Source organism: Nannobrachium achirus (assembly GCF_963921795.1).
Source record: "Nannobrachium achirus genome assembly, chromosome: 19".
Lineage (NCBI taxonomy): Eukaryota > Metazoa > Chordata > Actinopteri > Myctophiformes > Myctophidae > Nannobrachium > Nannobrachium achirus.
Window position 1 is genome coordinate 31,335,418 of NC_137826.1, and position 17,153 is coordinate 31,352,570.

The 17,153-nt window shown below is 42.2% G+C and overlaps 2 protein-coding genes across 2 annotated transcripts; one reads left to right on the forward strand and one right to left on the reverse strand.

The window, feature by feature from the left end:
- Positions 1-800: 800 nt before the first annotated feature.
- apoa1a (apolipoprotein A-Ia) lies at positions 801-2,225 on the forward strand (the record flags this gene model as incomplete). Its single annotated transcript, XM_080749393.1, has 3 exons — positions 801-843; positions 952-1,096; positions 1,637-2,225. The coding sequence occupies 3 exons, from the start codon at positions 801-803 to the stop codon at positions 2,223-2,225; spliced, it is 777 nt and encodes a 258-aa protein (XP_080605519.1).
- Positions 2,226-6,065: 3,840 nt separating this feature from the next.
- LOC308304996 (transgelin-like) lies at positions 6,066-14,475 on the reverse strand. Its single transcript, XM_080749622.1, has 5 exons — positions 14,236-14,475; positions 7,324-7,511; positions 7,017-7,188; positions 6,708-6,810; positions 6,066-6,578 (listed from the first exon to the last, which is right to left on the reverse strand). The coding sequence occupies exons 2-5, from the start codon at positions 7,501-7,503 to the stop codon at positions 6,437-6,439; spliced, it is 597 nt and encodes a 198-aa protein (XP_080605748.1). The 5' UTR covers positions 7,504-7,511; positions 14,236-14,475; the 3' UTR covers positions 6,066-6,436.
- Between the last annotated feature and the right edge of the window lie 2,678 nt (positions 14,476-17,153).

Here is a 17,153-nt window from a genome sequence, read left to right on the forward strand (position 1 = left end):
AACTACTCTTGAGTAAATACTCGAGTACTTTTACTCGAGTATTTTCCACCTCTAATGATGGCATGTATCTATTCTGCAATAACCATTATGTTTTTAAGGCCATGCAGTAACTTACATAGTATAAGTCCTTGTGGTCAAATTATAAACATTCTAATCATTCTAATTCTCATTCTAATCATGCAAGTCAATAACTATGATTAAATATCTAAGCTTTGCTGTTAACTTTGTCCAGCTAAAACAAATATGCAAACATGTGCTATACTTGATGTGCAACTATTTTAGTAACTATATTATAAATGTACCACTTGCAATGCAAGGATGACGCATTTGGTTGTGTCATCTGTTAAAATGGACTTTGCCACAGATTATTGAGGGTGTGTGCAGTTCTCAAGATAAAGCTCCACACATCTGCAGTGTCCTAACCTCTGGTCGTAATAATCCTGAAACCTGCCTGTTTCCTCAGTTACTGACCCTTGATCTAGTCCTCACAAGGTTCTGAGGGGCTGAGGTCCACGTTTAGAGCAACACATCCACACCCACAGACCTATAAAAGACATTCAGCAGTGTGGATCGTCCTCAATCTCACGGAGCAGCAACCCCCCAGGTAAGACACAGCTACAGAGAGAAGATGCTTAACATCGTGGAGATTAGATGAGTCTAACCGATTGAAAAATAGTTTGGAGGAATTAAAGCTGCAGTTGCATGAAAAGACAGTTATGTGTTTTCAACTAATCGATTTAATGTATAAATTCAAGTTCCGATGTCTAATGCCTGTTCATTGTCATTCTCAGGGATTCATCATGAAACTTCTGGCTTGTGCATTGACCCTCTTGTTGGCCGTTGGTGGGTATCCATTTAATCCACTTCTATCACTCTTACTTCAGTGTCAAAGCGTGTTGTGTTTTCTGCCTGTCCTTTGCCTGCCTTTTATATGATGCCATCTCCTTGCAGGCTCCCAGGCCATGGCCATACAGAACGATGCTCCCACCCAGATGGAGCACGTTCAGGCCGCTGTCACGATGTACCTGAACCAGGTTAAGGACAGTGCCCAGAGGGCCTTGGACCATCTCGATGGAACCGAGTACGCTGAGTACAAGTAAGAGACCAATATGCAATCTTTCATGCAGCATTTTCTCTTTTTAAAGTGCTGGTGCCATGATTTTTTCCCCCTCTAAAACATGATTATCTACTATTATGATTATACTAGGAGGAAGATTTTTTCCAAAAAAAGTGTACAGAATGAGTTAAAATGATGTTTTTATGTGGCCACACCTACCAGTTCATTGGTATGCGTGGTTGTCATGGTGGGTGGTGACCCAGCTGAAGTTAGCCACACAACACGTATGTTGGGTGAATGGTAATTAGGGGAGGGGTTGATTCTGTGATGTAATAAGTATCTGTGTTTTTGGACCGGCACGTTTGACCCCACAAGGTGGCAGCCTCCAGCTAAAACCCAAATAGAAAGGCAATACATAATTGCTCATAACAACCACACCAGGGGGTCTAATGAAGTACCAGAAAAAGTACAAAACTATGGCACCGCCTCTTTAAGACCAATCTCCTGTTTGTGACATTGTGTTTTTTCATCTTCGCCGTAACCACCTTCCACCCTTTCTCTTCCATCTCTCTCTCTCAGGGTGAAGCTGTCTGAGAGCATGGACAAGCTTCAAGAGTATGCCCAGACCCTGACCCCTTACAGCGAGACCTTCTCAACCCAGTTCTTGGAGTCCACCAAGCAGATGCGCGAGAGGGTGATGGCCGATGTGGAGGACCTGCGCACCCAGCTGGAGCCCAAGCGTCAAGAGCTGCACGAGGTTCTGCAGAGGCACACCGAAGAGTACCGCGCCAAGCTGGAGCCCGTCATCCAGGAGTACATGACCCAGAGCCAGAAAGAGATGGAATCTCTGAGAACCAGGCTCCAGCCAGTCATGGATGAGATGCGCACCAAGATGGAGGCTAACGTGGAGGAAACCAAGGCCAAGCTTGTGCCCATGATCGAGGCTGTCCGCACCAAGCTGACCGATCGTCTGGAGGAGCTGAAGAACATGGCCACTCCCTACGTTGAGGAGTACAAGGAGCAGCTGACCAAGGCTGTGGGAGAGGTTAAGGACAAAATCACCCCACACACCCAGGACATGCAGAGCAAGCTGGAGCCTTACATGGAGGACCTGAAGACCAGGTTCATGTCCCTGTACGAGACCATCAGCCAGGCCGTCCAGGCCTAAGCTGACCGCTGCGACACCACTCCGCTCCGTTCAACTAATGCACTCTAAGAAGCAGCCAGTTGATGCTAGTGATTTGAAACCCTGCTGAGGCACATAAGAACTGCTCCATTCAGTGGCTACATGAATAACAGAATGATATGTATGCTATGTATACATCTTGGTTTACAATTCTCTGCTTTACACATGCCAAACAGCAAATAAAACATCTCAGAAATACAGTGACGTTATCCAAAGTATTTCATTCTTAGAAGACACAAAATGTAAGTAATAGAACTGTGTGTGTGTGTGTGTGTGTGTGTGTGTGTGTGTGTGTGTGTGTGTGTGTGTGTGTGTGTGTGTGTGTGCGCGCGCGCGTGCACACACGCGTGTGTGTGTGTGCTTATGGATGGATAGATTAGATTGATATACATATTATATTATCTGAAGACAAAGGATGCAATTCCTAATGAGACAATTGCCAGTGATGTCATTACAAAACAAGAAGTAGCCTATACAAGAAAGAAAGCAACACATTTTCATTGGTTAAAGACAATTAGATCACTTATGTGAAAGATGCATAATGCAAACAAACCAGCGTATAATTCTGACGTGGCTTCCTTGTGCAATCTTAGCTATGGATACTAGCAAGTTACTTTATACTAATGTGTCATGGCGTCATATATGTCAGAGCACAATATGTCATTCTTCTAAACGGGGGCTGCTCTCCATTCCGACATGCTGCCATTCTGACATTGACTTCCTATTGTCGAAGTGGAAGCACTTCTATAGAGGTTAGGGTATAGGTATAGGGTTAGTGTCGGAATGGGGGGATGTCGGGAATGGCAGCATGTCGGAATGAAGACATGTAACCCTTGTAAACATGGACTTGGGAACATACCTACTGGCCTCCAATTTACTTTAGCCTGAGGGATGGTGGATCTGAGGTTATAAATTCACACATCATTTTATGCTGATTAGTGTAGTGGCTTGGCGAGATTAGCCCTGGACAGACACACATACATCTACATGCAGGGGATGAATGAAAGAAAATTGGGCACTTTTGTGGGTTGTGCCTGTGGAGAATTTGGGAGCTTTTCCAAAGTTCTCAAACTACGGTGTGAATTAAAGGGTGGGGCCCTGAACTGAAACAGACACACAAACCTTTGGGGGACATGTTGGCACTGGTCCACCCAATTGAACAGTCTTCCACCCATTCAGAGGAAACAGGGAATGAGTGATTAGAAATGGGCTACCACTTTTTCCAAGATGAGCCTAAGACTTTCATTTAGTTACAAAGCTGAATATTCATACAGAAGTCAAGAGGCATACTTTAAATAAATACTAGAGCATATCTGAGAATGTGTTTTTATTATAGAGAGATTATTTTGAAATGCTAATTTACCACAGCCCACCCCTGAGACGCAGAGCAAGTAGACAGAAATGTACATTAGAGAGGTCCAATTATAAGCACACAGTACTGTGCATACAGTAACAAGGGAAACCACATGGTTCATCATCATACAAAAAAAAATGAAAGAAAATATCTGGGAAAAATCTATTCCTGAGATATGACAGATAATGTAATCTTGACCAAACCGCTAATGATCTCTTCATATGAGCCTACTGATCATTTGCACCAAATTTCTTTGATTTATCCTCGAGTTATTTTGTTTACAGTCAGACACACAGGCAGAAGCGATTACAGTACATTGAGTACAATACCCTGCCATGTGTTGCTGAAGGCTGGGTAATAAGGTTTTAAGGCCACAGAGGGTAGAAGTCCAGATGAACTCTGTCTCAGAGCCCTTTCACATAATGTGGCTTTAGGTATGCACTGCCTGTAGGCTGTAGTGCTCTTATTAGGCTCTGGATGGAGCCAACAGGGAACATACCGTAGCAGTTATTGACACAATTGACCATAATCAACTTCATCTGGGTGCCCCCTTCAATGCCCTTATCTCCTTACAGTTCTGAATATTTGAATTAATGTGGCATATTCCATTTAGAATCAACTTATTACGGTGACATACAGTATACATAGGATGGTGTATTCAGTAATTACTAAATGAATGATATATGACCACAAGGATGTTAAAGGGATATTTCACTTTAAAATATAATTAGATATTTTATGTAATGTTACCAGGCCTCTCCTCCAGGTCCGCTCCCCATACACGCCCATTGTAACTTCAAACTCCGTTTTAACCACGATAGATTCATTAAAAACACCCATTATTTTTTTCTGGTGACTCATACTACCCTCCTAATACGTGAGCAGGCCGTGTTTTTATTTTATTTTTGATAAAATTTTTCATTTATCTGTAATAATTCTTTGGGAAAATGGAAAAAATTAAATACAATAAAAAATATTAAAAATAAATGAAAAAAGCTATAAAAAACAGCCTGCTCACATATCTTAGGAGGACAGTAGGAGTCACCATCTATCATGGTTAAAATGGAGTTTGATGTTACAATGGATGTGTATGGGGCCCTCCTCCTGGAGGAGGAGGACTGATAACATTTACATCAAATATCTAAATATTGAATGAAGCAAATTAAAAACTGTTCAGGGTGTTCATAAAAGCCTGATTAGATGATAGAATTACCATTGTTTTAATATCCCTTTAATATCCTTTAAATTAATTGAATCTACCCATACATTATGTTCACATTGGGTTGGAGTTGCATAATTATATCAAATAAACAAAGTCTGCTGCCAGTCTATTTTTCGCATTAGGCTGTGTAACTCTTACTCAGAAATGTCATACAAAGTTTACAATAAAACAAACTAGTCCCCCCCCCCCCCCATACTCAAGGAGTGGGTATGCTCACCCATTTTACAGATTCATTTTTATTTACACTCAGAGTAGCTTGATTTACTGTTTCTATAGTAAGTAACAGAAGGAGAGAGGGAGGGAGTCCTTACATTATTATGCCCTCCCTCTGCCACGATCAATCCTTTTTTGGGAATGTGCTCTGATTTCCCCCAAGCTTTAAGTACAATCATGTTAAACATCTGTTAACCTACACTCCTTCCATCAGAAGATCTAGTTGCACTGGCTGTTCCCTTTTTATAATCACGTTCTGTCACCAGAACAAAACCTTCCTTCCTCCTCACGTTATTTTCGTTGCACACTTCTCTTCCTGCTTTTCTTCTGTGTTCCCTGGCCTGTTTCTATGTCACCTCATGCTGGACAGCTTAGTCAGAGCTCAGGCACAAACACAAGAGTAAACGGAAAAAAAAAAAGCCTCCCCAGATAAAGAGAGAAAGAAACTCCACTCCACTGAACCCTGCTTGTTTCTGTTGTTCCATGCAACCAGCCAAACCCAGCCAGGGAAAATCCAGCCAGGCAGTTTCCCCACCCTTCATCCTCTCCCGCCCCTCTTTTTTGTCTTTCCCCTCACCCTCCCTAACCCTCTCTCTCTCTCTCTCTCTCTCTCTCTCTCTCTCTGTCGGGAAATTTTCCAATCTTTCTTGCAGCAGTCCCTCTTTAATATTACATATCCATAACTCCATTAAAGTTGACTGCAGTAAGGCGCCAGGAAAGACCCAAAACTTCAACTCTGTCTCGAACATGAAGTAAAAGTACAGGGTGTATTTCAGTCTACATTAGTGAATTCCATGAAGTATTATCGTAGAAAATATAAAACCAAAAATCTTAGTGTACAATCACATTTCCAATGGTCCCGTTTTAATGCGAAGAACAAGAGGCTTCTTTAAAATTAATTGAACTTTATTTCAGAATCATTCATTCTCAATCAAATTTTAAGATGTTTATAAAAAATACTGTGCTTTGGAAAAAAAATGCCAAACATATTGATTTGACACGTGAACTTAGCAACATTTCACGACAGCTTACCAAATATGCTAGTAGAAACTGTTCTAAAACCATCACCCACATTATTGCATAACGTGTGTTATTGCCAGCAACATGGAATGTATTTAAATGGAATGTATTCAAACAGAACTTTTTTTTTGCTGAACTGAAATGAATTGTCTTTGTGTGTGCGCACGTGTCTCTGTGTGTGTGTGTGTGTGTGTGTGTGTGTGTGTGTGTGTGTGTGTGTGTGTGTGTGTGTGTGCGTGTGTGCAAAAGTGTATTTTGTTTTCTATTCCTTGGTCCCCCAGTTTGGTCCAGTTTGTTCACATTTCTTGTCTTTGGTCGAGTGAATAGATAGACAGTTCTCCATCATCAGTGACTGGTCTGTAGAGGGGAGAGGTATGAGTGTCATTACAGGATCTGCCTGGGTCTCCCGTACCCGGTCATGCCTGCCTGAGATGCCCCCTTATTTGTTCCCATCTGCAGGCCAATGACACATTTGCCCTCATTCAGCTGTTCATCTGAGAATTCCCTCTTGTTCTCCTGTGACTTCCTGCGCACACAAACACACAAACAGACCAAAATCAAGTTCCTCAAGTGCACTGACATATTTACGGCGGGACAGCTGGGAGGGACAGATAGAGGGAATAGTTAAGTGCTAGGTGGAGGGGGGGAAACTCACTTGTGGAACAAGTTCGGGTCGCCACGGTAATTCCCATCGTCCTTGGTGACAGCTATACTCCCCAGAGCCATCAGAGTCCTCTGGACCGCGGCCAAGTCTTTACCTGTCACATAGACATCGGTCTCGTATTAACAGAAGAGTACAATTATGTAATTCTAATACTGCTGCTGACTGCAGTTCGATAATATGCTAGTGTTAGCTAATATTTCCTTCCTCATATGTAGTCTGTGCTGCGTGACAAATGCTAATATTACATTTGGCCACAGAGTATTGCTACAGATGGGGCTCTAATATGTGTTATTGTCTTACCCTCCCAGAGGTCAACTGTCTGGAACAAGTCAGCCTTGGTGACGCCGTATTTCTCTGCAGCACTGAGGAACTGGGAGATTTGCTCCATCTGCTTGAATGCCATGGAGGAGCTCTGGACCTTCTTGATTGGCTTAGCATCCCCATATAGACTGTTTATAAGTTCAGACAGAAGCTATAGAGACAGAGGGGCAGGAGTAAACACATTTAATTATACAAGCAGTTGGAGAAACAGATTCCCGTATACATACTATAAACACATACGATCACAGATATGCAACATCTTATGGGACAGTGAAACAGCACTCACACAGCCATCCTTAAGCCAGTTCTGGAAGCCTGTCTTGCCAGCTTCAGGCCTGGCTGCTCCGGAGCCACACTGAGCTATGATCCAGTCAACCAGCCTCTCTTCCAGCTCCTGGTCGTACTTCTTATCGATCTTGCTTTGTACCTCACGGCTCAGACCATAGGATGGACCTTTGTTTGCCATGGCTGATCCTGTTGGAAGGGGGGAAAGTTAGCGAACTTTATAAGCAAACTTTGCGAACTCCCTATCTGTGTTTGCCATTATTCAGCGTAGATATTTAAAACAACATCATTCATTCTTTTAGGTTCCTGCCCTGCACACACCCACAGTACTGGCCCGCATTCAAGACAAATATGATTCTTCAGATTTCTCTCTGTGCTCTAAAGTGCCTGCCGGTATTCTATAGTGCTGTGTGTCTCAGCATGTCCTTATCTCATTCTCTGTGGACGGCATCGGGCTGTGCATAAATTCAGCTGATATGACATGCACAGGCTCCTTCATGACTACCAGTAAACAATAGTAAACAAATGCATCCGCATGCTCATATTAACCCTGTGCAGGTCAAAACCACCGTATCACATAGAATGACATCTGCTTATCTCCTTTCAAGGATTTTTCATGGAGAAATGAAAGTGATTTCTCTCAGTTGTTCGGCCTGGCATGTCTCAAACCCTCTTATGAATACTGCAGGAACAAGCTTCCTGCCGGCCTCTGCAGACCCGCCCCACTCCTTGCATCCTGTTTGCACATTGAGCTGTCACTTCCTTCCTTCCTCCCTCACAAAGGTAAGCTACAGTATGTGTATACACTACTATACTATAAGCAAGATAACCAGATGGCACACTGCTGTGTGATCCAACCTACCCTGCAACAGCAACATATAACGCAAGCATACAGTAGAGGAAGTGTGTTGATTGAATGACAAATGTATAACGCTTTCAATGCTCAGACTGTACTGTACTTAAATCAAAGTGATACAGTTTATCCATAGCAAATGGAAGACGATGTATGAAGATGTTTACAGTCAACAGTAAAACAAGAAAGGGTCTAATAACGGTGTCGCTTCCATGTGGATCTCAGACATCATTCATTTATGAATTATAATTATAAATGGTGCATTTATAGAGCGCCAGTGCGCTTTACAATGATTGTGCATTACATTCACACACAGACGGTGGAGGAAACCAAGCAAGGCACTAACCTGCTCGACATACAATAACATATGAATGAAAACTTGGGCAACCTTTCAGCCCAATCTGATCTCTGACCCCATTGACTTCCATTATAAACTAAAAACAAAACAACAAAAAAACATGTGAAAAACATTATGCCTATACTGGCAGCGGGCTAGTCCCAGTTGTCCTACGCCCAGTTGTCCTACGCCCAGTTGTCCTACGTCCCAGTTGTCCTACTGTGTCCCAGTTGTCCTACTGTAGCCTTGCTGTATGGGCTAGTCCGCGAACAGACTGTAAAGCAAGCGATCTTCATCCCATTCATGCGTTTATCGTGCGCTTGCCCAGGCCTTACGGCCTGGGCATAAATATAACGATTGCATTCACCACGGCTTCGTAACTCGCGCGGCGCTCCGCCGGCCGCGCGGTCCGCTGGCCTTCGCGCCGCTTGCAATGTCGTGGACAATAATTACAGCAGTAGGACGGCGAATTTTCGGCGAGAGCTGTACACTACTTGAGTAGCTGTACGAATGCTGAGGTGGGGGTAGGCTACATGTAGCTACTGGCTACAGTAGGACAACTGGGACACAGTAGGACAACTGGGACGTAGGACAACTGGGCGTAGGACAACTGGGATTTTCCCCTGGCGGGCCATGCACAAGAAATGTGGCACTGACTTGTCTAGTGGTTTGCTAAATTAACCCCGGCCCGGACACACACACATTCGCAAGTGCGCGCGCACACACGCGCACGCAGGCGCACACACACACACACACACACAGACCATCTTCTAGCCGGCGTAAAAAACTTCAGTGGTTATAAGGGTATTTAAAGGAGGGGATTGTTCTCTCAGCCTGCCAAGATATGCCACAGACAGAGCAACCATTGTAAATACCATTGCCAAGCAGCACAAATCCTTGCTCTCAGCATTTCCTATGTCTCTTTCTCAATTAAAGAGTGTTTTCCCTTTGGGGTGTCCCGCCTGGCACACCCAAGAAACAACAACACAGCAGCTTCATGCAGGGACACATCATCTCTGCATGGATGCCTTTCAATGGGTAATGAGGGATATGAGGTCTGAAGGGTTAGTCCATTAGATTACCTCTGTCCTCCACCTATAGCCACATCTGTGTACTGTACACAGGCTCCACACGCAAACTGCTAATTAGGGAGTTACCAGATTAGACCATGCCTATATGACTCTTTGATTAAGAATACCCTACAATTGCACACTGTGTGTGTGTGTGTGTGTGTGTGTGTGTGTGTGTGTGTGTGTGTGTGTGTGTGTGTGTGTGCGTTGTGTGCATAGGAGATATGGGCCAGTACAGGTCAGTACAAGTTGAGTTGGCAGTAAAACGGCCTTGTGTTTAGAAAGGCTGTGTCATTATCACAAGGTCAACGGTCTGATCCCCACAACAGCTTGTGTCTATCAACTGGTATGTCTATTGTTCAAGTGTCCTGGAATAAAACAACGTGGTGTAGGGGGGACAAGCTGCAGCTGGTAATCTTGGCAACAGCAGCTCAAGCATCATTTGAAATGTCCCCAATCTTGAGAGTACAAACAATCTTGCAGGTCCCTCTTGCAAGTTTGATATTCTGTAAATATTCAAAATGAGCATTAAAAGAGATCTAGTGTCCCTGTAAGTTTAACTTCAGGAGTCCAAAGTTTGAACAGTAACTAAACAATCATTTTTGGATTTTACCTTAAAGGTGTTGTAAAAGTAATATTGTTTTGTTAATACAAGTGTTAGCTCTAGGGCATATTCTGACTCATTGCAGAGTGTTTGTTCAATAACAGGCTCCTTAGTAAACCAGCCAGGATACCAATTGTCTTCCAATCAGTAGGTAGAACTCATACAGTAAGGCTTGCCAAGCCATGAGGCCCATGGGGCAGGATCCTATCCTATCTCCTGTTTCCTTAGCGTGCCGTGAGGCAGCATGATGTACAAGTACATCCCCTGGACATGATGCTAGAATGTCACAGGGACTTACCCCCAATCCAACCCTTGATGCTGAGTGCCAAGCAGGGAGGCATTGGGTCCCATTTAGTATGACCCGGCGATCGAACCCCAACACTCTAACCACAAGGCCATGGAAATCATACAGGATACAGGATAAACAAGGAAGTGATTAAACAAATAAATGAGCAGGCTATATTTAGCTGAAATGATCATTGTGGGGTTATCTCTTCTGATTGGATGAAATGTGTAACCCACCCAAAAATGTATTTTCTCTTTACAAAAGAGCTGGAGAGATGCCAGACCCCTGTTACTGGGAGAAAAAAATTAAAAGAAACTCTGTATAGAAAATGATTAATATTAATATATCAGAATATAACAAAATAACACTTTTTTTTTTTTTTTACCAAAATATCACTTTAAATATGTGTCTTTTAATGACTCATATTTGTTTTCTTATTTGGGTAAAGGTAACCATTGCAGTTCTAGCTACAACAGTGTATAGCATTACCTGTATAGGTAATTATAGGTGATGTAGGTCTGTGTGTTGCTACATTTATCTACTACTACCCTATCTATTATCATGGTTATAGTTACATGGAACACTGCTGTACTTACAAGGCTAGCATTCTAACTTAAAAAAATATAACAACAACACATTTCTTTATTTTATGTCACTGTTATTTCAAAAACTCTTTTGACCTGAATTCATATTAATACCAGACACCCTAAGGGCGAGAAGCGCACATGGCGAGTGCAGACTGCTGGCGCTTTTTGGCATGGGATCAACTTTGACCCAAAGAATTGGTTGTTTAATAAATGTGGCCATATTTTCCCAAATATGGAGATGACTGACATCTGACATACCGTAGATGTTTGATGTCATAGACCACATGAGACTCATACAGTATATGGGTATTCCCAGATATGGGCTTAATATTGATCATCAGGGATCTCCATAATAATCCATAATAATTACAGTATGGGCAAAAAAGGGACACGGAATGCATTTGCAAGTGTGACTCAGGTTGTGGTGGGTTGTTTAAGTTGGACAAAATGTGGTCAAAATGTGGCCATATATTACTGACGTCTGACATCATAGATGTCTGATGTCACAGACCACATGAGACTGACACAATATGTCCATATACATGGACATATTCAAGAACGGAATTCATTTGCAACTTGCAAGTGTGACTCATGTCGCGGCAACCACACTGGTTAAAATTTTCCATATATGGGCATTTCATGGGCATTTCATGATGCAAATGAATGGCAAAGACAGAATTAATTTGCACTGACCTGTTCTGACATCATTGTGATGTCAGAAGAGCCTGAGGTGTGACAGACAGACATGAGCTGTCTGTCTGTTGACAGACATGAGCTGTCTGTAGTTGCGACCTACGGTCGCAATAATGATATAAACATACAATGATGGTGATTTCATATTTATTTAGCCAAGGTATAAACAGGCTGAGTATCCATACCTTATGTTTTGCAATGACCTTCTTTGTATTCATACAAAAACAAACAGGGAGATACCGGGCATCTCCCTATTTGTTTTTGTATGAATTTGTGGTGGTACAGGCCTGTGCCGCCACAAATTACCTCTTTGTGGGAAGGTTGCTGATGTCATTCAGTTCCTCCACACACATTTCCCCCGCCATTTATACCAATATATTAGCCAATTAGAGTTGCCAATTATTTTCTTTTTAATTGCAGTCTCCTAAACAATATGGGACTCACAAAGAAAACGGTTTGACGAATGTGCAGTCCTGAGAAAGCTTTTAGAAACGTTATTCCAATTAACAAAGCCATTGTAATGTTGACATTAGGGATTGTCAAAGATAACATATCTAAGCTGCTTAATTATTGTGTTACAGGCCCATATCTCCCAATAGCATGCAGTAGCAGCTGCTACAGGGACCAGCCCAGCTCTATCTACTGTACTGTATGCTCTGCACTGTGTGTACCAAGCCAAGCCAAATGGGTCCCTTCTCTCACAGTTAAATGAACACAGGATTTTACTTTGATATCACATACGAGAGCTGAAATACCTGTCAAGCAGCTAGCCTTGCAAAAAAATGTTAATAGTTTCCTTAATCTCATAGCCATGAAAGGCATCTAGTGGCGACAGTGGCTCAGGAGTAGCCTGGCCTTGCCAGACTATATACTAATGCAGCTAACTAACTGCAGTATCCCCTCCTTGTTTTAACATGGATGGATTGTCTAGCTGAGCTAGGCTAGCTCAGGAGGTACTGCAGACGCCAGAAATTGGAAGGTTCCCGGGTTCGATCCTCGGCCCTCCCCGGGTTAGTGTCGAACAAGTGTCCTTGAGCAAGACTCTTAACTGCCATCTGCTCGGGATGAGCGGGTTGATGCCTTGCATGTATGTGTGTGTGAATGTAATGCACAATGTTATGTGCTTTGGATAAAGGTATGCACCATTTACAGTTTTACAGAGATCTAAACCTATGTTCTGACAAATAGGTATAGTATACCTACTACAGAGACATAAATCTATGTTCTGACAAATAGGTATACCTACAGCAGTGGTTCTCAACCAGTGTTCCGGGGACCACCAGTGGTCCTTGAGGGGGTTCCAGGTGGTCCTCAGCTAAATGATGGAGAGTTGGTAACCAAATGGACCCTTATAGATCTTTAACTCTAAACCAAATTTGATTTAATTTCACGCTCTCAAGAGTTACATTATTGTTAAACATCTGCATTACTTAATTTACAAGAGTTCTACACAATTAGAGAATGTAGAAGAATTGTTATTTTGGTCAAAGTTAGCCTGTTGTCTCTCATATATGGTACCACGTCAATACAGCATGTGGTCCGCAGCGCAAATGCTGAATAAATAATGGGCCTTGGTGTGAAAAAGGTTGAAAACCACTGAGCTCCAGAGACATAAACTTATGTTCTGACAAGTACCGGTAGATATTGTACCTACAGAGACATAAAACCATGTTCTGACAAGTAGACATTGTACCTACAGACATAAACCTATGTTCTTCTGACAAGCAGACATACACTGCCAAATCCAAAGTGTTCAATTGAACTCTTTAGTGTAAAATTCACTTGTGTTACAATCTCAAGAGTCAAGAGTTAAACTAACACTGGATTTCAGTGTACCAACATACATGTAACAGTAGGTCCCACAAGCCCTGAAGCATGGACCATTTTACTACTCCAGTTATGCTTTACTGCAGCCTAGCGTAGTAGTGTATGTAATATTAGGAGTGGCCATATATTACACAACTACAACCCGTTGACATAGCTTGTCTCCAGTAACAGATTTATAATGGCCTGTTCCCTGCCAACACAACCATGGAACTATAACGTTTTGCTGGGCCTTGGGAGTTTTTACTGTGCATACAAAGCAGGGCATGTTGAGATCAGCAGATAAGGAGGAACAAGATTTGATAAGGCATGACCTGATTGACACGTGGGTCCAGTCAGGGGAAAACCGGAACTTAAAGGATGTAGAGAAAATGGTATGTCCTGATGAAAAGGCTTATGACTTCATAGCATGCTTTGCGTAATTAGATTCCTGTTGTTAAACATTTGAATAGAGCAATGTACGGGAAAGAGTGTGAGAGGCCATACACGATATAGACTTCTATCATAAATATGTGCTAAAGTAGATACTCCTCACAGGATACAGAATTGAAAAATACAACATTCTGACTACGGCTGACAAACCAGAAAACAGTTTGGCAATGTAGATAGCTCTTTTACAAGTTATTAGGGCGGAGCAAAGTAGAGGACGATGTACTTACAGTGGTTGAATTCGGTAGCTGCTGACTGAGGTGAATGCAGGTGGTTTCAGTCCTGTCTGTGTTGCCGTTTCCTCCTCAAAAAGCGTTCAGTCTCCTCTCCGTTACAGCACAGTTGTTACAGCACAGACTGCAGTATTCTGAGAGGGAGTGTCTATGTTACAACACAGTAACAGACTGCACTGAGGGAGTGTCTGTGTTACGAATGAAGTATAAAATAGCAAACACACTACTCAGAAATGACTTCACCACATTCAAGAGAAAAGGGAGAAAGAGAGAGAGAGAGAGAGCAAGAGAGCAAGACAGATACGCCTATTTCATTCTCTGGCCCAGCCCCTTTTATCTACTTCTCTTTTTTCCCCCAACACACACTCAAATTGTACCTCCTTATTTAGGAGAACGGCAGGGAGAAAAGAAGATCATGTGACCAAAGACTTTGGTGTGGTCCCTGAAAAGAATTCTCCACATTGCTCCCTCCACCACCGCTCAACAGACTGGACGAGGAAGTGAAGGAGGAGTAAGTTAGTCAGTCATAAACTACTAAAGCCCAGGGCACCATGGGGAGGAAATGATGGTAATTAGAGAGCATTGAATCACTTCTACAAAATGATTTATTGCTTCAATATGAATTTATGCTCACTGTGGTCTTTTGAAATCCTCCCAAAGACTGAAAACCCCAACCAGCCGTGGAATGTCCTTTCACCCAATCACAGAGGAAGAGTACTGCGAGGCAAACCGAAGCAGAGGAAACATGTCATAACACGTCATGACACTTTGCATTTAAATGGTTGTCAGTGAAAATGTAAATACTGAGAGCATTCCTGAGTCATGTGTTTTGGTTTACTCTCCCCTGCTACTTTGTTTTTACTTCACCTCTGAGTGCATAAGACATACATACATCCCCCACATTCTTATGAATACGTATGACATCATTGAAGGACACACCCTTGCCTCGGAGGCAAGTCAATGAAACGTGCAAATCGTGACATGGGAGGCCTCAGAGATTAAACGCTGACACAGGTTGTGACAACATTGTGAGGCACTGGCAACCTGTGAAGTCATTGCCCAAGCCTATGGTTCACTTAAATCAACGTCTTGAGCTAGTTGGCTCATATTAGCCCATCTGTCAGTCTCCTTGTTCTTGTCACGTGTTCTATGTCTGTGGTCTTTATTGCTCTCCAGGATATCCAACTGTGTGTCATATTTTGAAACTCCCAGGTCAAGGGCAAGGTTAATTTGCACTCAGACATGTTGAGGTGATATTTCACCATGGTAAACAATCATCACTTTTTGGCACATACACCCCATAGGCCTAGAGTAACCTCCCTAAAATCAGAAGCAGTAATCTAACTCCTACTGCGTCCATGGTCAACCGCCATTCAGGATTTATTTCCCCCTCTTGCAAACATTTGTCAAATGCAAGAGGTAAAAAAAAACTAAAATAAACTTTACTTTCTTTTTGCTTTTTTTTAAAATCATATTTTTGGGTTAAAAACATTTGAAGTTAAAAAAAGTAATATATATTCCAATCTATCAAATAATCATTGTTATAAAGTGTTTGTTCAGTAACGGTCTCCCCATCTCTTCACCGTTAGTAAACAGAACGTTTCAGGTGGTTTACAAATTCTATCCAATCAGTATGAGAGAACCCCACAAATATTGTTTATTGGCTTGTGTCGCAGTTCTAATTTTGTCTGCCTATTTATTTGTTTAATCACATCCAATGTCACTTGTTTATCCTGTAGGCCTATCCTGTGTGAGTTCTCTCTCCTGATTGGACAAAATTGGTAACCCTAAGTATGTATTTGCTAAAGAAAGAAATATCACTTACAGCACCTTTAAAGCATAATGTCTTTAATAACACTAAATTACACTTCTACCACACAGTGAGTGAAATATAAATATATTTTAGGTGATATGTTTGTGATTTATTTAAGCATTTATAGATAAGGCCTTCTTACTAGTTAGAACCTACAAATATACGTAATTGACTGTGTTCCCACAGGGGTCTATACAGGTGTATACAGGGGTCTTGATCTGCTATTTTCACAGAATGTTCTCCTATTATGACATGCTCAGAAAACTAAAAGCGATGCTAGGCTTCTTGTGGTTAAAGCATTGAGTGATGGAAGCAGAAGAATGTCCAGGTAGGTGAGAAAGAAGTGGACTGTTTGCATGGCAAACCTTATCCAGCAGACATGTACAGTAAATATAGCCAAAATACACACTGTATGATAAGTTCCCCATAGGGAAGAGCTTTAAGAAAGTGGACAGATAGATCAATCTTTTTTTGTTCCATTGCACATTCCTACACCACTGGTAATAATTTATTCTTGCTGATACAGTATTGATTGACTGATGCAATGACAATTATCATTGATCTACAGTAGATGACAGTAGATGACCAATCTCCCAACCAATCATCAAAGACGATGATACACGAAAGAAGGAGAGTAATGAGGTCAAGGATTATGTTTATTTATTTTCTCAGAATAATGTTGTCTTAATTGGAACAAGATTTTGTGATTTTATTTTTTCTCTCCCATTCTATGAGATGAGACCAAAACTGGGCTAGTCCCAGTTGTCCTACGCCCAGTTGTCCTACGTCCCAGTTGTCCTACTGTGTCCCAGTTGTCCTACTGTAGCCTGGCTGTATGGGCTAGTCCGCGAACAGACTGTAAAGCAAGCGATCTTCATCCCATTCATGCGTTTATCGTGCGCTTGCCCAGGCCGTAAGGCCTGGGCATAAATATAATGATTGCATTCACCACGGCTTCGTAACTCGCGCGGCGCTCCGCCGGCCGCTGGCCTTCGCGCCGCTTGCTTGATTGATTGATTGAAGGCTTTATTAGAAGTTTGCATAGGAAAATGTACAGATTCATGACGGTACAGTTCACTGGTACAAGGTCTACTAAAAGGAG

What these genes read in the sequence shown, in the direction of transcription:
- LOC308304996 (XM_080749622.1), bottom strand. Translation starts at nt 7,503, where the DNA reads ATGGCAAACAAAGGTCCATCCTATGGTCTGAGCCGTGAGGTACAAAGC. An exon ending in ACTGGCTTAAGGATGGCTGT is followed by an intron (nt 7,189 to 7,323) that starts GTGAGTGCTGTT and finishes CTGTCTCTATAG; the next exon opens with CTTCTGTCTGAACTTATAAA. An exon ending in GACCCGAACTTGTTCCACAA is followed by an intron (nt 6,579 to 6,707) that starts GTGAGTTTCCCC and finishes TTGTGTGCGCAG; the next exon opens with GAAGTCACAGGAGAACAAGA.